The sequence below is a fragment of the Euphorbia lathyris genome, chromosome 1 (assembly GCF_963576675.1).
Source record: "Euphorbia lathyris chromosome 1, ddEupLath1.1, whole genome shotgun sequence".
Lineage (NCBI taxonomy): Eukaryota > Viridiplantae > Streptophyta > Magnoliopsida > Malpighiales > Euphorbiaceae > Euphorbia > Euphorbia lathyris.
Window position 1 is genome coordinate 38,317,068 of NC_088910.1, and position 20,227 is coordinate 38,337,294.

The 20,227-nt window shown below is 33.8% G+C and overlaps 2 protein-coding genes across 4 annotated transcripts; both read right to left on the reverse strand.

Annotated features, from left to right (window-relative positions):
* Positions 1–55: 55 nt before the first annotated feature.
* On the reverse strand, positions 56–3,965 carry LOC136228711 (UPF0235 protein At5g63440). Its single transcript, XM_066017168.1, has 7 exons — positions 3,765–3,965; positions 2,995–3,109; positions 2,127–2,280; positions 1,844–1,940; positions 1,016–1,104; positions 824–892; positions 56–277 (listed from the first exon to the last, which is right to left on the reverse strand). Exons 1-7 carry the CDS (start codon positions 3,877–3,879, stop codon positions 218–220), a joined length of 699 nt encoding a protein of 232 aa, XP_065873240.1. The 5' UTR covers positions 3,880–3,965; the 3' UTR covers positions 56–217.
* Positions 3,966–9,212: 5,247 nt separating this feature from the next.
* Positions 9,213–12,083, reverse strand: LOC136228719 (elongation factor 1-delta 1-like). Of its 3 annotated transcripts, none has more exons than XM_066017181.1 (8): positions 11,959–12,083; positions 11,374–11,481; positions 11,139–11,255; positions 10,964–11,057; positions 10,146–10,266; positions 9,846–9,959; positions 9,530–9,691; positions 9,213–9,421 (listed from the first exon to the last, which is right to left on the reverse strand). In XM_066017181.1, coding segments are annotated over exons 2-8 (696 nt in total). In that variant the 5' UTR covers positions 11,460–11,481; positions 11,959–12,083; the 3' UTR covers positions 9,213–9,419. The 3 variants fall into 3 exon arrangements, with proteins under 3 accessions (XP_065873253.1, XP_065873261.1, XP_065873268.1); XM_066017189.1 differs by having other exon boundaries at positions 11,374–11,478; positions 11,959–12,076; XM_066017196.1 differs by having other exon boundaries at positions 11,374–11,475; positions 11,959–12,073.
* Between the last annotated feature and the right edge of the window lie 8,144 nt (positions 12,084–20,227).

The following is a 20,227-nucleotide window of genomic DNA, read 5'->3' on the forward strand; positions in this document are numbered from 1 at the left end:
ACATCTAGCTCAAGTCCCCTGATTATATGTTATATCATCACATTAACAGATCGAATAAAAAACGTCAAAATTCTAGTGTAGAACATGAGATGGTAATACAACTGAATCAGTTTCAAATTCCAAATTTACATATTACTCAAACAATTTATTGTTCACTGCATCAAATCAGTAAACAGGTAAGTCACTTCTGATGGAAAACAATCTTCTAAAGACATCTTTAAGGTTGTACAGCTTCCAAAAGCTTCTCATAAACTTGTCTGGCAGACAAATCTTCCACCTGATAACAATAACCAAGCATTACTAAACTATACTCATCTTTCAAGAGCTTCCCAAGCTATAGAATCCGTTTTCTGAATATCCACTTTATTAGCAACGAAGATAAAAACAGCGTATTACGGCCACAATCTGTTATAATAACTCAATGATCTGAGAGCAATTTAGTTTGAACTCAAAGTTACATTCATCTTTTCTACATGTAGATAGATCTATACTACACAAGTATGGATTCCTAATTCCCTTAGTTTCTCCTTTTATGTCCAAATATCTACGAACATTTTGATATCATCTTAAACAGTTTTTTAGACAAAATAAGAGGGGAAGGCATGGAATATGAAAGGCATAGGCTGGAACCGACTAATCTGTGGAACACTTTTTGGGATACTGTCTACTTAAAGTAACAAGCTCAAAAAGGACTATGCTAGGCACACAAATCAAATACTACTTCTATCTCCCAGAGAAACGCAGAAGTGAATATGGCAGGTCTACAAGCATACAAAAACAGGTTCAAAGATGAAAATCTTAATTAACTTTTTCATTAACTCACCACAAGAAGTTTTGATTTATTGTTCCATCCCCTTTGGAGAGTCATCTGGCTCAATCTCAGGCCCAACACCTGTAAAAAGCAAATCAGTCAATCAGGTGGTGAACCCTGTCCCTGGTCTCCGAACCAGAAGATTTGAGACTGTAGGCTCTACATCACAATTAACTACATGATAACATAAAAGAGAAATCATACTTTTCCCATGAATTCCAACAGTTCGTTGTTAGCTTCCCCACGGGCTGCAGGAGCAGCCACACTGACTCGAACATCATCAGCATTCACTCCTGGCAAGCATAAGAACATTATTCCACTCATCATTTAAGAACTTAAATTTGTAGCTTTAAGAGCTGCATAAGTACTAAAGTTATCGTTGTCAAGATAATTAAGGTGTTATTTACATGTCCACTTTGACAATCATGTCCATATAGCAGATGAGAAATAGATTCCTAAAGTACATGCGAGATGCTACAGATTTTGTCACCCCTCTCACTCTCTTACATAAATGAGCCTAATCCTTCAAAACAAGAGGGGAAGAGATTACAGGAGACATACTTTTAAACTAGAGATATCATCTTAATGCCTACACAAAGACTCAAGGCCAGATACTGGCCTTGTCAGCAGCCTCAACACAAATTAAAAATCAGAAAAGATAAAACCAATATCTAGCAATGAGGCTTTTTTCAATGTTTTCCAGGTCACTTTACCTCTTTTTTATAGAAAGGAAAAGGTCGCATATAACATACATATAAAAATTACATGCCCAAAAAAGAGTGCCTGCTTATGTATAGACTAATTTCAGTCCCTAAAATACAATGACGAGGAATTTAATTTTTCATACCAGTCCAATAAAGAATGAATACACAACAGTTAATCAACATGCCATCAACAAAAAAATTTATGACAGTTTGATTCTCTGAAACTTTAAATCCATGAAAAAAGGATCCACTACACAAGGCAAAAACAAGATGCAGCCCATATATGAAATGGATGCACATTGAAATAGTTATGAAGCAATTATATTACTTGTGATTGCTGAGCGTTGTGCACGGTCTTCCACTTCAATAGCCACCTGAACCAGACCTCCTTCTAACTGTGATATGCATGGTGGTACAGGAGCATCCTACAGCATATTTCAGAAAAGCTCTATGAGGAAATTTTTAGCCTCTAGAAAGCGCTCTAATTTACAAACAGAGAAAGGCAAGCAGTATATAGTATATACCCAGGAGCTATGACATGAAATCTCATAATTCCTTGATTAGGATACATGCATGATGCATGATACCAAGCCTAGCCAAAACAACTGTACCTGAGGATTTGTTTCAGCAGCAACTGTACTGAGTGCACCATCAATAACGTATATAAATGAAGTGAACTCCAGATCTTCTTCTGCACGATAGCAAACAAAGAGGCCACAGCCCATACAGTTCATGCGAAATTGCTTCTCCAATTTCCCTTCACCCCTGGGAAACAATAAGACATAGGTTGTAAACTGGAACACCATTGCAGTTTTTCTATTGTAAATTTGAACCCGAAGATAAGCCAATATGTTGAAAAGAAAAACATTATTGAATTGCTGCCATGTTAGCAATTCAAGAATGATGTGAACATGTTAACTGAACTGATATTTTAACACTTGAATCTAGTTATACCCATTATGCTTGAATAGCATGACCTCTTCAATTTCTAAATGGGTCAATTACTGTCCAAACAACGGCAAAAGAATATGTATTACCACCCAATATCCTGGGGGTAATTCTGGTTAACTAGGTAATATTTTAGGCCTACATAACAAATATATCCTCTATGCTGAGCGAAAATTGTCCCTCAAATACAGGATAACACCTCCAGCATGGAGAAAAAGGCCTTTGTCACTCAATATTTGTCCTTTCTTTCCCACTCAACTTTGAATGTTATGGCTCGAAGTTATCCTTTTTTGGGAAGTAGGAAGCTATACAACTAGGCAACCTCAAGCCCATCCTTCCATCTCTAACAGAAGAAGCCCCTTTCTGAAAGGAGCAGCAGCAAGACTTAGCACAAGTTTGCACATATGAGCCATGAATCATAAATAGAATTACATTTTATACACAAGTTGGAAGCAAGAAAATATGAGGTACTAGTTGCAATAATTATCAACAGATATATCAAAATCCAGCACTTCTGAATCATATGAATACCTTTTCAAGAGAACTTTTCCGCCTTCATTGATGTTCAACCTTGCAAGATGCTTCCTCTTGTCCAATACATATGCTTTGTCAGTCTTCCGTTTTGGCATTTTCTGCAACTGAGTATCTTTTAACAAACATATTTCAGTATGCAACAATATCATACTGAAGGATGAAATAATGAAGTTTCTTCATACAAAAGTATAGAAATCACACAATAAGTACATTATGAAGATCTGCAATTATTTCCTGTTAGTTATAAGAAATCCACTACAATTAACTATCTTATCTTCTTCTTTCAAGCTACTAAACAGCCAGGTCAAACTACATGCAGCTGAAGAAACAAATCAACTTATTAAACACCTTTAGAGGAAGAACTCTTCGGGAAAAAAATTGAAACATCAAATATTTTATTCTATGGATTCTGTTATAAATAATTGCACGAAAATAAGTCTATAAGTTCTATAAGTTGAATCAAGCAGAGGTGATCTTTTGAAGTTCCCATGTATTCACCTGTAGGTTGCTCTATTAAATGCTAATTTCACAACTTAGATTGCCTTGCAACTTATTCAAGTTAAGCATCAATTGAAGATTCAAAAATTGGATTGAATAGCTGATTTTCAAAACTCCGTTAAAATCAGCCGTGTTCAAATTGACAAAGAAAATTTAATTTCTCGACATAATAACGATTGAAAGTAAGGAATATGCAGTATATAAAGACCATGAGTATCCAGAATCCTGAAATAGGTATAGAAGGTAAAGGAGAGAGTAAGAGAGAGAACCAGTAATCAGAACATGAGAGCCACAATGCTTGCAATAATAAACGAAGAGATCAGAATCTGGTCCATCCGGAGCTGCGTCTTCGCTCGAGTACGTATGAGTAGTTCTCTTCGGCATTTCTGTCTGTCTCCGTCGCCTCTCCTACGTCGAAGCGAAGAAGAGAAAACTCAGTTAAAACGATGTCGTAACAGCCGTTTAACTTTCTGAAAATTCTTTATTAAAATAAAGGATAAGTTGCAAATTTGCCCTCCAAACATTTTGGGGGAGTTCATATATACTACAAGCGTAATATATGATAAAATTTTGTTCTTAGCCATTTCATTTTGGAGTGATTTTGAGTCAAAGTAAGAGTATATGGAGCAATTTTTGCCTTTTCACTTTAAAATTAAGAGTTTTAGGTATTTGATTAATGACATCATTTTGTCTTTTTCAGCAGTTTTTTTATAAAAGCATAGAATCACTGCTTTTTGGGAAAGCAGCTTTTACCAACAACAAACCGTAAGTAAAACAAATAGACGTTTAAACCCAATTTAATGAATAGTCGCAAAACGAGACTTTCAACTAGACCTAGAAACGGAGCCATGAAGAATAGAAGTGCCTACGAACCTTTAGCTGTTGGGAACCAACCCGTTTAGTGGACTAGGTGGTTACGAGGTGATTTTGTTATTATCCACCTCTCTTCTTTATTTATAAAGTGTTGATTGCACTCTAACAAATGAAGGGATGTGCATCTTTTATTTTCTTTTTACCCTAATTTAAGCTGAAATTGCATCATGGTTTGGGTATGGTCGTTTTTTTTTTCCAATCCAAGCAGTTAAAGACTAACTTTATCATTATAAGATCCAAAATTGCTCTATGTTAGAAACGTTAAGCATTAAACTTTGGCAAAAAGCATTCTGAGGTCCCCGATCTTTTATTGTTTGGTGTATTAAGCCCTCGATCTTTCATTTAAACAAATTGAACCCTTGAGCTTTCATTGTTTGGTGCATTAAGCCCCCGATCTTTCATTTAGATACATTGAGCCCTTGATTTTTCATATATGGGTGTATTAGGTCCTTTTGTAAATCAATTCATAAATGATGAGTGTATTAAGAACCTGTTTGGTTCAACTGTTAGCTAATAAATGTTGATGTTTTTGTTAGTGTTTGCGGTTGTAGTAAGCTGTTTGTTGTTGCTGTTGGTTGTTTGTTATTAATTGTTTAATTATTAGTATTTGGTAAAATTATACTGAACCATTGCCGTTAGTATTTATTTCTAATATGGACATTTTTTAAATTAATTAACAAATAAATTATAAAATAAAAAATATATTATACAAATTAATAAAAAATAATTTATATAAAAAAAGAAAAAATTTATTGAATGCAACAAAACCTTACTTTTCGATAATTTTGTTCTAGAAATAAAAATAATATTAAAAATGTAACACATTTTGTGGAAATAAGAAGGATAATTTTGTCAATGACAAGTAACTATAAACGGCTATCCATGAAAAACTCTAAAAAAGAGCTTTTCGTGAAAAGCTCGAAAATGCTGCAGTGTCCAGAGAAAATACTAAACATTACAGTGATATAAACCTAACCAAACGCTATTTTCATGCGGTTTGGAGTGAAACGCTAATAATTAAACAACTAATAACAAACAGAAACAACAACAACAAACAGTTTACTACAACCACAAACAGCTAACAACAACATCTATTAGTTAACAGTTGAACCAAACAGGTCCTTAACATATCCATATATGGATTGATTTACAAAAGGGTCTAATACACTCATATACGAAAGATCAAGGGCTCAATGCGTCTAAATGAAAGATCGAGGGCTTAATGCACCAAATAATGAAAGATCAGGGGTTCAATGTGTCTAAATGAAAGATCGAGGGTTTAATGCACCAAACAATAAAAGATCAAGGGCCTCAGGATGCTTTTTGCCTTAAACTTTTATGGATTTTTACATTAAGGGTATATTTGTAATTCCTCAAAAACTGTTAATGGAGAATTTGAAACCTTATCCCTAAATTAAAGAGTAAATTACATTAATGGCTATTCAACTTTATCTTTACTTTCTTTAATGCTCTTGAACTTCAAAATCGAACATAAAAGCCCATAATTTTATAATTTACTTTCTTTATGGCTCTTGAACATCAAAATCGAACATAAAGTCCACTAACTTTGTCATTTACTTTCTTTATAGCCTCATTTACCGTTGACTAGGATGATCCCTCCAATGATTGGATGTGGTCCAAGAGCTCGAACATGACTTGATCTTCAGAGATTGACATACGCTAGGATGGACTCCTTAGGTACACTCCGATACCAAAGTAAGATTATAAGGAAATAAGACTGTAATAGAATCTGAATATGTCCTAAAAAGAGGGAAAGTTCCTTTTTTTATAGGGGTCCAAAAGATGGCATTACCTTATTGTCTTTGAGTGAGGCAATGGTGATTGAGTCAGTGTGAAGGCCGGTGAAGTATTTGGGTTTCTTATTGGATGGGCCTTTGGAAGCATGGGTTCATTTTGTGTTCCCTTTAATGTGGGTCCAAAGCAAATGTTCCCCAATGGTGCATTTCGAATCATTACATGTGAGGTAGCAATTTAATTCCTGTCATTTGATGTGTGTTTCCAAAAGGATAATCAACATTTTTTTGGTAATGAATGGCTGTAATTTGAGAGGATTGATAGTATCATGGCAATGAAACGGTATATGGCGCTGAGATGAGTAAAGAGAAACTTTTTCACATTTAGAGGTGACTTAAAGAACTCAGATGATAAAGGATCTTATTAACTAACTTTCGATGAGGCTATAAAGCATGTTAATTTCTCATTTACTGTTTGCTCGGGACTGCTGCTTCAACGAAATTATTATAGAAACAGACGCACAAACGGCAATCCAAACTCTACAGTCCAAATGCTTCCCTAATTCGGTATTGCGGTTTTAATATGAAGATGTGGCTACATGGTTTTCTATTTTTCATAGCATTTCCATTCAATTTGTTTCTAGGGAGGGCAATCAGATAGCCCACTCGCTAGCTAGATGGGTGGCGGATTTTAATGGTCCTATGATTTTCATAGAGGACTGTCCTGTCCCGATTTGGCATTTAATTTGTCGTGATGTAGCCTCAATTGATATTCAGTAATGATATTAAGTTTTTCCTCAAAAAAAATAATAATAATAATTGGAAGGAATCCATAAAAAGATTTACATAGAATTTCTTAACAAAAAAACCAAAATATATTGAAATTTGGTAAGCAACAAGAATACCCGAAAAAACATTTGAATGCGGATTTGGCAAGCAATAAGAATACCTGAAAAAAATCCCTAGAGCTCAGTCGTAAAGGAACCAGAAACATATAATCTTTGAACAAATACCCGGATCCCAAAACCTGGATGGTCTCTAAGAAGGCCAGCAGCCCCGGCATTATTAGACGAAGCAACAAAAGAACCATCGGGACTCGTTTTGAACCATCACATGGACAGATAAGACCAAACCACTAGAATATTTGAACAAAGAGCACGGATGCGAGAATTAGCAGCAAAAGAGGGACGGGAACCGAACTCAGCAAACTGATGTGTCAAGAAGCGATTTGATCATGAAGGATCGATTAAAGATTTCTATTTTGTGGACCTCCGAATGTAATCATCACCACCCCCTCCCCTCTTTGATCTTAGAGAAAATCAATGTCACTAAAATCCCCTCCAACAAACCAAGGGAATTAATTTCAATTTGTTCCAAAGCAAAGAGCGAACAACTTGATTAGGACGAGCGTAAACAAAGGTAAAATGACCCAAGGACATAAAGACATACCATTAGGTAGGAGTGTTTATGGATCAATTCAATGGTTATTGAATAAAAATACTAATCCAATCTAATAAAGAAAAGAATCCATGGATTAATTGTAAATAATCAATCCAATTCATAGATACTCTATAGAATTGGATTGGATTGGTTTTAGTTTGGATTGGTTATTAACCACCCATCCAAAGATCAATTTCATCCAAATATATTTTTTAGCAAGATTAAATAGTCCAATCAATTTTATTTAAATATATGTCATATCCAATTTTTTCAATAATATCATTTAGAGAAAAAGAGAAAACGTGAAAACAGAAAAAAGAGAAAAGTAATAGAGAACGTGACACGGAAAAAAAAAAAAAGTGGAGAACGAAAAAAATATGAAAAAATTAATTAGACGGAAAACTAACGAGCAAAAAAAATGGGAAACATGAAAACGAAAAAAATACAGCTAAACTCTAGTATAATAAAATTGCTACTTGTACATGTTTTTTTGAACGGACTACTTGTACATGTTTGATATAAATTTAGACGACTTTAATATTTGCTTAGTATTTTCCTTTTCTTTTTCTCATACTAAATTTTAAAGGTATTTCAAAATTGAACAAAGTGTTGTGTCAAAGTAACAAATTTTTGGAAAATTATGGATTTTATAGACATAACGATTAAATTTGTAAATTGAAATAGTTAAATAATCTTTTACAACTAAGTGCTCTTATTTGCATTTGTTATTTACGTTTTCCTCATTTTTTATGCTTTTTACGTTTTTCTATTTTTGCGTTTTTCACGTTTTTTTTTTTTTTGCTTTTCAATTTTCTACGTTTTTCTATTTTTTAGAAACTATTTATTGAATCATTTCTCTAGCCATCAAAATTTCACCATTTTCTTTAAGGTTAGGTTTGGATTGGTTACGGTTAGTAACTTGCTAAATTAACCATATGGATTGAAATAATCTATTAGTTTGACTATAGCCAATCCAAGCTTGAATGGCCAAAACATGACAAGCAATCATGTAAAGTCACCAAAAAAGGCATGTTCATAATTTTGCACATCGGGGAATTTCACTATATAATAGTCGTTTTGAAAATCAATAATGTCCAAACCAAAGTCCCATATTTCACCCAAGGACTTTCCCTCCAAAGCTACCACAGCTCTTTCTTTTCTTCTGCAGTTAAACGAATGAAAAAGGCATCTTGGGTCTTCCTCCTACAGTCCTCAAGCATTATGTAATTATTCAAAAAAGGATCAATTTCAAGGACACAGTCTGTCGAAGTCCCCATTCTTCTACCCCTAGGGGAGTGGCTTTGAATGTAGACTTACGCCTGAAGAACCTGGAATAGAATCCGAACTCCCACCCAAACCTTTTGATTTCTTTGCACTACGCTTGATGAGCTCCAATCCCGTCATCAACAACTGTCATTGTCGTGCCAAATCTCGCTGGGGGCTAATCAGCAGCAGAACGAGTTTTTAATATAAATTGAAATTATTGATAATTTAGGAAATTCTTATTTTTATTGCATGAAATAATTATTAGATATCTCGTACATTCCATTATGGCCTTAATGTTTTGTGAACAGGTTAGACTCTATTGTGTAACGATCTGATTATGATTGTTAATGCACTCGGTATTTAAACGGATAAATATGCAAAAGACACTCAACAACTGATGGGAGCCTTCATATAAAAAGAAACAACACAACAAAAGATTAATCCATGATTGAACAATTAAGAAAAACTTAAATCAGTATTTTCTAACACAATAGAAAAGGGATGGGAAGATCAAAAAAATTTAGCATCACGTATACATGTGATCTTCAATGAACTTTCCTGCAGCTAATTCCACTGAAGAGAATCCCCAATTTCTGCAAAAACAATGATAACTGTGTAAATGGATGTATACACGATATGTGAAAAGCTTGGTGAATTTCTACATTATCCAACAACTTAGAACAATTGTTAGCTTTACTTACAGATCTTGTTGAATGCCACAATATCACAGCTCTGGACGTACTCGTTGATTGGTTCAACTGTCAGACGCTCCTCAATGAGAGTATCAACAGATACCAAGTCATCCACAATAGTCATCATAATTTGCAACTTCTTTATGCCGTATCCGACAGCTACAAGCTTGGCTGCCACAAAAGGAATCAATAGAGCATTTCATGAGTTCCTTGAAAACAAACTTAAACAATCTAAGCCATGCGAAAAAACTTCCTTGAAAACAAACTAAAACAAGCATTTCATGAGTTCCAACAACAATTAATAGAGCCAAACTAAATATCTTACATGCTCCCCAAAGCAGTCCATCCATGTGAACGCCTCTAACTGCTTCCTCAAGCTTTTTCATATCGGTCTCATCATCCCATGGTTTGACATCCATCAGAACAGATGACTTGCCAGCTGCAAAGAAAATTGAAACAGCCAAAATCTGTCAACAATGAATAATTACCAGTAATCAACACATTACATTATCGAAAACCAACAAAATTTCCAGCAATATCACTACAAATGTAAAATTAAATTCCCAAGATACTAAAAAAGAACCAACAAACAACTAGTCATTCAGAAGAAGAAATAGCTGCTTACATTCTTTCTTTTTTGAAGATGCCTTAACAGCAGCTGCACGCTCTTCTGCCGCCTTCTTTTCCTCTTCAGTCTCTTCACCAAAAAGATCCACATCATCATCATCATCCTCGTCAACAGCGGCCTACAGAACACATTTGATTTTAAGCAGTTAGATTGGGAGCCCATCTGAAGTTCAACACATTTACACAATTTCTAAGGAATCCTCTATAGAAGAGTCTTCACCATTAACCAAAAAGGGGTAAGGTACAAAAATACCCCTAACCTCTAAAATGATGCATTTTCACCCCTAAAGTTAGTAGCCAAGAGCAATTTTACAACTAAAATTGACAAGTTTTTTGGTCACTTCGGACATCATTAAAAAAAACAAAGATATTTGTTCAGGTATTATGCTCCAGTTGCATATTAGTTGGTTATAAAAAAAAAGTCTTTTGTAATTAAAAATAAATTTGGAGATGGAAGATTTTCAATTTTGATGAAATAGCTGGATTTTTTTTCTCAAACACGGTATAATTCATTAAAAAAAAATTAAAAACACGTATCGGCATATGTATACTATATGTTATAGATGAGTGATAAAATGACACATATGTGCAATGAAGATAACAAAAATTTATGACAGATGACAGTTTCATTAATGATGTCTAAAATTGGCACAACTTGCCAACATTAGGGGGTAAAATTGCACTATTTTAGAAGTTAGTAGTAAAATTGCTAATGCCAAAGTTAATACCTTATCCCAAAAAGAAAAACATAAAGATTATCATGAAATCGAATCCTAAGATCTTTTAGGATAGTATGGGAAGAAATATGATATTCACCTTAGAATCATCAACCCGGAGAGTTGCAATTGACTCTGTAATGTCTGCAACAAATCCCTCAACAGTGACCCCTGAACCTTCAGCAGACACACCACTGAAATAGGAGACAAGTTTCATACAACCATGTACTACCCAATCAACATGGAGAGTAAATGACGAAAGTTATGTAACTTACGAGATCCTCAAGAGAGCATCAATGTGGGAGTACCACCGGGATGCATTTACATATTCTGCAGATGGAGCCTTTGGCAGAGCTGCATACACTGTAAGATCATCCTTGGAGGCTTGGTACCTGAGAGAGTATAAAAGGAACAGTCAAATAATGACAGAACAGTTTTTCTCTTCTTTTCAATGAAAATTCAGAAGTAAACAAATACAATTGGAAAGGAAAAAAACAATGCAAAACTAACCCAGTGATATAACTGCGGGTAAGGAGATAATCGTCAAGTTTCTTGAGGCCTGCTGATGACCCTAGATCGGAGAATGCGACTGCCATTGCTAACTCTTGCGGACTGCTTCTAAAAGGGATGAATGAAAGCCAATAAAATCTTAGAAACTACTTCCACTCGAATAAAAGATATCAAAATAAATCAGTTTCCAGGATTCATCAACAAGGGCCAAAAATGTAAAAAACAAACAAATAGAATGAGCTAGAAGATCTAAGATTGAAACAATCTATGTTTTCCAGACAGCCAATCGAACTTCCACAGCAGTTGAGCAAGTTTCACAACTTGGGCACAAAAGTATGATACTCTCCAAAATTCATTCAAGAACTTGCAATCAATCATAAAATCAAAGTAGCAGCACACTAATGAACACAAATCAAGCCCTCTCCCCTAACAGAGGAACCAAAACTTTCCTTTTAATAAATCTTGCTTTCAACACAAAATTGGCAAATGATCCAGAAATCATGACATGTTGAGATAGTAGAATACATGTAAAGACTACAAAGACGTGAACAAGGAACTCGGGAGTACGTGGATCCATGATCTTACCAGACGTGGAGCTGAGCAAATTCTCGGCGAAGTGGCTGCAGAAATGAGGTTCTAGGGTTCAAGAAATGAAACGAGGTACATGTACTTATACTCTTATACTAGTGAGGGATAATCCTGTGGTACGCGGATCACGAATTTGGGTTGCCCTTCTATATTACAACAGGGACAATATGGAATTTTCCTCTGCATATTCCCCTTCCAACTGATACATAATTCCACTTAGGTTAAATGGAAGTAACGCGAAGATTAAATATTAATTTTGTTTGGAAGTTATTTTTAGAAAATAAATAAAAGTTAATGGAAGTTGAACGTTCACTTTCTATAACCTCCAAATTCTAACTTCTAAATTAGAGGTGGAAGTAACGTAAAATTCATTAAAAAAAATTATCTTTGCAAAGTAAATTTAATCTTCTTTCCTTAATTTATATTCTATAAACTCTTAAATAAAGTTAATTTTTAACTTTTATTTTCATCACTTGTATTTCTATTTCATTACCTCATTTAAATCTAAACACATTAACTTCTAAACTCCCAACAAATGCTAAAAAGGTAGATGGTTTCATAAAATTTTCATTTTTTATTGATTTTGCCAAATTTGACCAATAACGATCTAAAAATGAAATTTTTCAAGAACTAAAGCTGTTTATGGAGCCATATTTTTTATTTTTCAAACTCATCATTTTTTGAGTTTTTTCTCTCTAAACATTAACTTTTTTTCTCATAAAAAACAACACATAAATGACCTCAAACCTAAATAGTTGAAGAATTAAAGTTGTTTAAAATATTATTTAATTATTAAAAAATTCATTTTGATGTCATTATTGGCCAAGTTTGAAAAAATCAACAAAAAATGAATATTTTGCAAACCGCATAGTTTAGTTTATAACAAAAAAACATAGTTACCGATCTGTAAAAACGTGAAACCCCATGGCATTTATTTGAAATTAACCACTATAAAAAATTAACCAAGAAAGCTAAATATAATTGTTGGAGATGTTTTGTGAATATGCTAATTTCAACATTGCCACGTGTGATTAGGGTGCAAGCGTGCTAGTGAAATTAATTCTCAATTAAATTGGATGGTTAAGTTTATGGACTATGAGGATTTCTAGTGTCTTCGAGAGCCTAATCCCTTACTTGAGATGATGAAGTAAGCATTTCGGCTGGATTTGCAGGAATCAACTCATTCCCCTCCAGCCAGGTTATGCCTGCACTAACAGCTAGATTATGAGATCTTAAAGACCTATTTTTTAACATAAATTCTTCTCTTTTTATTCTCGTGATGACCTATAGGGTTTAGTTAATAGCCCTCTAAGGTATATTAGTTTCTATCTTCTTTCTGATCTTTTGCTTTCTCTCTTACTCTTGCTTTCTCTGATACTATATTTATTCACTCAGATAGTAAGGTACACGTGTGTGATCCAAAACAAGTTTTTTAGTTGTTTTACTAGAAAGAAGTCGATTACTACCATTCCAGAATCAAGTTTGAGAAGTCTTTAGTCCAAGAGGTACCCAAGGTTTATGGCAAGCAGTCTGGGTTATGGCTTGCATCAGATCTCCTAAAATAACAGATTTTACAATGCTTTAGGGAGGATGATTTTTACATCAAAAATTAGCGAAACTCTATTGAATCACTCTAAATAAATTCCAGTTTTTTTAGTATACTAGTCTGCATTCCATTGTTCTTGATTTTCTAAAAATCTCAAAACCTAGGTAAAGGTTTTTTTGAAGGACATATCATGTTTATTGTTTCATTATTTGTATTTCAAAGTATAGATTGTTTTTCCTTTTTCCCATTTTACTTTTCAGTGTTGATTTTTTATTATTAATAGGTTGTCAAATAAATTTCCTCTGTGTATTTGATATCTAAATTGATTTAAATTAATTCTAAAACACTGATTTACTAGTTAATCACTTGTTTTGAGTCCTTTTATTTATTCCAATTACTTTTTTCTTCTTTGTCTATTTATATTCGAATATGATATTAACAATATTATAAGTTAATATTATTGATTTAATTTGTTCATTTTATTCATAGCGAAGATTTGGGATAAATGAACCAATTTGAGATGAATTTCATCTCACATGCCACGACGTCATTCTCCTCAAGTTGAACAAAATTCGCCCTCAAGTTTTCATCGTCCGAATAATCACCTTTTTAACAATTTCTACCGGCTCAATCTTCTTAGCAAACAACATTTTATAATTACATGCAAAAAACTCCATCCACACGTAATCTACATTTCAAACTCAATATGCTATCGCTTCTTGTCAGGAACATCAACCTCTTCCTCATCCATGGTTTTCTGGTTAAAGCTCGGTTCATTACTAAGCATAATATCTCCCTCATCATCATCCATAATTTTTTTTATCAAAGATATGTCCACCAGCAAGCACTATGTCACTCTCGTCATCATCAGCCTCATCCATAATCTCTTAATCAAAGATCGGTCCATCAGAAAACACAGTGATGTCCTTTTCATCATCACCCTCATCCAGGGACGGAGCTAGGGGGCGGGGAGGGTCGGTTGACCCTCCGAAAATCCCCTGGGAGGGGGTTTTAATTCTGGCTTTGCCAGGGAGCCGCCATGGCTGGAGACCCTCCAGCCATGGCGGCGAAGAAGAAGAACTACTGTTCTTCTTCTTCGTTTCCTTTCCTAAAGATGGAAAGGGCATTTTTGCCCTTTCCATCTTTTATTTTTTTTTAAACCTAGAATGCCAAAACGTTTTGGCATTCTAGGTTTTTAAAAAATGGAAAGGGCAAAAATGCCCTTTCCGTCTTAAGGAAAAGAAAAAGAGATGCACATCGCTCTTTTTCTATTTCGCACACATCAGAGAAAAAGAAAAGGAGAGTTATGCACACAAAAGGGAGAAGGCACATTATTTGAAAAATTTTCCAAATCATACCAATTCTTTCTTCAAGTTTCAATTGCTCAACCCAATTGTTTTATCTTCTCACTCAATTCAACATCCAATTTCAAGTAAGTGTTTTATTTTCATTCTTTACTTTATTTCTGGGTTTAGGTTTATGGTTTCTAAATTAGGGATTATTCATATGTTGTTTACTTAGAGATTCTAATTTAAGGTGTTTAATTTATGATTTCTAAATTAGGGAGTTCTAATTTAAGGTTTAATTTAGAAAATCTAATTTAGGGATTTCTAATTTAGGATTTCTAATTTGGGGGATTATTTACTTTGTTTGGGATTAATTTAGTTGATTTGTTTTTATTTTATTTAGGAACAAGATGCATAGATTTTTTAAAACGATTGACAAAGGTCAAAATATTGAGTCTTCATCAAATAGTGAGAAGAGACAATGTGTGGAAATATCAGATGATGATATTATTGCTGATCCCGGAAATAGAAAAGAAATTATTATGTATGACAATAACATTCAAGATGAATTAAGGCGACGTTGCTTGTTAAAAGGCCCCTGTCAACCAAAATGCTATATATTTCCTCGAACTAATTTTTCTAGAGTTCAAAGGAGTTTTCAAACAAGTTGGTTTGATATGTTTCCATGGTTAGAGTACAGTGTATCCAAAGATGTTGCTTTTTGTTTGTATTGCTATCTGTTTGGTAGAGGAAATATGTATGGGGATAAAGCATTTAAAGAAATTGGTTTTAAAAATTGGAAGAAAGTTTTAGAAAATTTTAGAGATCATTCAGGTGGTATGTCCAGTCCCCCCAAATATGCTACAGACCGAGTTTATGGATCTCAAAATCAAAGGCTGTATATTGATTATATGTTGACAAAGTCAAAGGAAACGAATGTGGTTGCTTATCATACTCTTGTCACAACAGTTGTAAAAATTGTTCATATACTTTTAAAGCAGGGTTTGGCTTTTTGTGGACATGATAAATCAGAAGAATCCTTGGAACGAGGTAACTTTCTTGAGCTTATGACATTGTATTGCAATAAATGTGAAGAAGTGAATAAGGTGATGAACTTAAATGCTCCCAAAAATAATCAAATGACTTCTCATCATATCCAGAAGGATGTAATCAGGGCTTGTGCATCAGAAACGATAAAAGTTATTTTGAATGAGCTTAATGGGAAGTTGTTTTCTCTTTTGATTGATGAGTCTCGTGATAGTTCTCTGAAAGAGCAAATGTCTATTGTTATAAGATTTGTGAATGTACGTGGTAAGGTTATTGAACGGTTTATTGGGGTTGTACATGTTAGTGACACTTCTGCACAGTCTTTGAAGGGACATTTGATTCTTTCTTTGCAATGCATCAATTGTCTCTCGGTAGACTTAGAGGTTAAGGCTATGATGGAGCTTCTAATATGATAGGCGAGCTTCATGGACTAAAAATACTCATTTTGAATGAAAATAAGCATGCACATTATGTTCATTGTTTCGCTCACCAACTTCAGTTACTGGTTGTTGTTGTTGTAGATCATAACATGTTGATATGTGATTTTTTACTTATTTATCTATGATTGTGAACACTGTTGGAGCTTCATGTAAAAGGAAAGATGCTCTTAGTCAATCACATCATGATAAAGTAGTGCAGTCTTTAGAAAATGGAGATGTTTCTACAGGAAAAAGCAAACATCAAAAAACAAGTTTAGCTCGGCCAGGAGATACCAGATGGAGTTCTCACTATACTCTAGTTTCACGTCTTCTTAGTATATGGATTTCAGTGATAGAGGTGGTTCATGTTGTATATGCTGATGCAACTGATTATAAGGCTTCAAGCAGTATACATGGTTTGATAAGCAAAATGAAAACTTATCAATTTTGTTTCATTGTTCATTTAATGAAACACATATTGGGAATGACGAATGTGTTATCACAGTCTCTACAAGTGAAGCATTAAAACATTGCTAATGTTGTACAAATGATTAGGTTGACAAAATAGAGTTTTGCAACATTAAGGGAGAGTGGATGGGAAGAGTTATGCAAGGAAGTCAGTGATTTTTGTTCAGAAAATGAAATTGAAGTGTCCAATATGGAAGATATTATTACAGATCGAGTTAGAAGGCTTCTTGATGGTGTTCCAATGACTCATCATCATCACTTTTATGTCGAGATTTTTGTCGAGATACTTTATTTGTTTTTACTTTTCATATAATGATATAACCAGTATATAAGCAAAATGTTTGACTTTTTTGTATTTGAAAAATACTAGGTTGTTGATCGTCTTGCTGCAGAAATTGATAATCTCCCGAGTCAAATACTGAGCTACTTATCTGTATGTCATATCTTGATCCTATAAATGCTTTTCAGAATTTTGATCATCGACAAGTGCTTCATCTTGCTGAGTTATATTCAAAAGATTTTTCTTATTGTGATCTAATTCAGCTTAAAGAGGAACTCAAACTCTTTATTTCTGAAATTAGATCGAATGCAACATTTTCTAGTTTGACATATATTGGAGTCCTTGCAAAGAAGATGGTTCAAATGCAGTATCACTCTCTATTTCCTTTAACATATCGACTTATTAAGATGATTTTGATCTTACCCGTTGCAACAGCTTCTGTTGAAAGATCTTTCTCTGCAATGAAATTACTTAAGACTGATTTGCGCAACAAGATGAGTGATGACTTTCTCACAAATTGTATGGCGTGTTACGTTGAGAAAATAATTTTTATCGGTGTCAAAAATGAAGCAATTGTGCAAAAATTTCACAACATGGCAACTCATAGGGGTAAATTGCCGCCTGTTAGGCATTAATTTTCTTATTGTAAGTACACATACTTTTTACCCTCATTTTATGATATAATTTGTTTATTATATTGTTCATTTTATTTTGATGAATATGTTGAAGTAGCATTTAATTTTTTTTGTCCACAGTCTAGCCCCCCCGACCTATAGGTCCTGGCTCCGCCCCTGCCCTCATCCACAATCTCCTGGTCAAAAATCGGTTCGCCAATAAATAAGGTGTCACCTCCATCATTAATATTATAGTCTTCATCATAATCATATGTGTCAACATACTCTCCGACGAAGGAATTTATTCATCCATCATCATTAGGATTCCTTATAGGATTATGATTCCTTCGTTCATGACACAAACAAATCACCCATTCTCTATGTCAACTGATATATGATAGCGTCGATCTGTTGACCAATCACTTACTCAACCCGTTGTCAAAATCTCTGTTCAATTTGTTGCAGATCCTCATTACCATACACCTCCTCCACAGTTCGTCTCTTTCGGGGCATGGTGAATATGGTTAGGCTTTGATACCAAACTGACGTGTCAAGAATAAACAGACTTTGCTTCGAATCGTTGAATCGCACATAATCTCCAATTGAAACCTTCAAAATTCAATAAGAACTTTGGAAATGTGAAAACCCACAATTTCATTAATCAAAATCTACCATTTTTACAATGAAAATAAGCCTTTAAATAGGCAAAAACCTAAAACCATAAAAAATACTAATTCATAATTAATAATAAATTAATTCTAACTTAATTGCAATTAATTTTAAATTTTAATTATAATGTACTAAATTAATTACAACTAGTTGTAAATTCAATTGCAATTAATACTAAACTAATTGCAATTAATACTAAATTAATATTAAATTAATTGCAATTAATACTAAATTTTTGAATTTGACCGCAACATCTGAAACTCCACAACTTGTCAGAAATTACAAAATATCAGTGTGTCACATAGCGTCATGACGGAACTCCCACGAGTGAAAGTCCTTTGAGGTAGGCTTCATCTATAATACTTCGAACCCCAAATCAAAAGCACTAAATTCATTTGATTTACTTTTGTGGTTGTGTCCATCTTTATTAGACTAAAGACTGTAAATTATTAAGTTGTTTGAGGTAGCTTCATGTCTCTATTTTTTGGAGTCTTTCCATGGATTCACTAAAGTACTGTTATAAGTTCTAACCCTATTTAGTGTTCCAATTTCATAATTTTCTATATATGGGATATTCACCTAGCCATAAGGGGAGTAAAGTCTGTAATTTGGAAATTCATAAGATTGGAGTTTCCAGAGATGTTGTGTTTTATGAAAATATTTTTCCTGGAGGCTATGTAGGTTCTTATGTATTAGAGTCATTAGTCATGCCCTGTATTTTGGAATTACCTTCAGATATTACCTTTTTACCTACACCATTCTCCAACACCCATTCTAATTAGTCTTTAACCTCTTCTAATGAGAATATAATCCTAGAATACATTACTGAAGTTGATACTACAACTTCTTCTTATAAAACTCCTACCATTACTTCTTTTACTAAATTTATAGAGCCCTAATTATCTTTAATACCTTCAAACAATAAACACTCTCCTATTTCCACACCAACTATCCCAATTTCCTAAACAACACCTCTTACTAGATATATAACCAGAATTTCTAAACCACCCTCTTGGATGAATGATTTTGCTGTCAATTATATTGACCAATCCTTAATTTGTACTGATGATCATTCAATTTATTTAGCTAACATCATCAATATTAAAGAATCAACTGGTTTTTCATAGGCTAATTCTCAACCTGAGTGGCAGGCAGTTATACAAAAAGTATTACAAGCTCTTGAAGATAATGAAGCATGGTTTTTGACTGAGTTGCCTGAAGGAAATAAAATAATTACATCCAAATGGGTTTTTAAAGTGAAATAAAATGTTGATGGAACTGTTGAACGCTATAAAGCAAGGTCGGCGACCATGGGTTATGATTAGAGATATGGTGTTAATTACACTGAGAGTTTTTCTCAATAACCAAGTTAGTGACAATTAGGTTGTTTATTTCTATAATAGCAGCAAAATCCTAGCCTATACGCTAAGTAGTTGTCAATAATGCTTATCTACATGGCTATGTAGATAAAGACATTTATATGAGCCCACCAACTAGTAACACAAAGGCTAGCAGGGTCAAGTATGCAAGCTTTCTAAATCATTGTATGGTCTGAAGCAAGCAGGCAGACAATGTTACAAGGCTTTTACTTATTCTTTGCATGATGTGGGTTTTATTAAATCTATGCATGATTATTGTTTGTTCACTAGACAAATGGATGGTCATTTTACTGCAATAGTTATCTATGTCGATGACATGTTACTGATAGGTTCCTCACAGAAGTAATCTGATGAAGTTAAATCAGCTTTGCATAAAGCATTTACCATTAAAGACCTTAGTAATGCTAAATTTTTCCTTAGTGTGGAACTGCATAGGTCTGTTGATGGTATTTTGCCATCCCAAAGCAAATACATCACTGACTTATTGGTTGATGCTGGTTTGGAAAATGTAATCCAATTTTTTCTTTAATGAATACACTATTTGTTGCGAAAACGCCA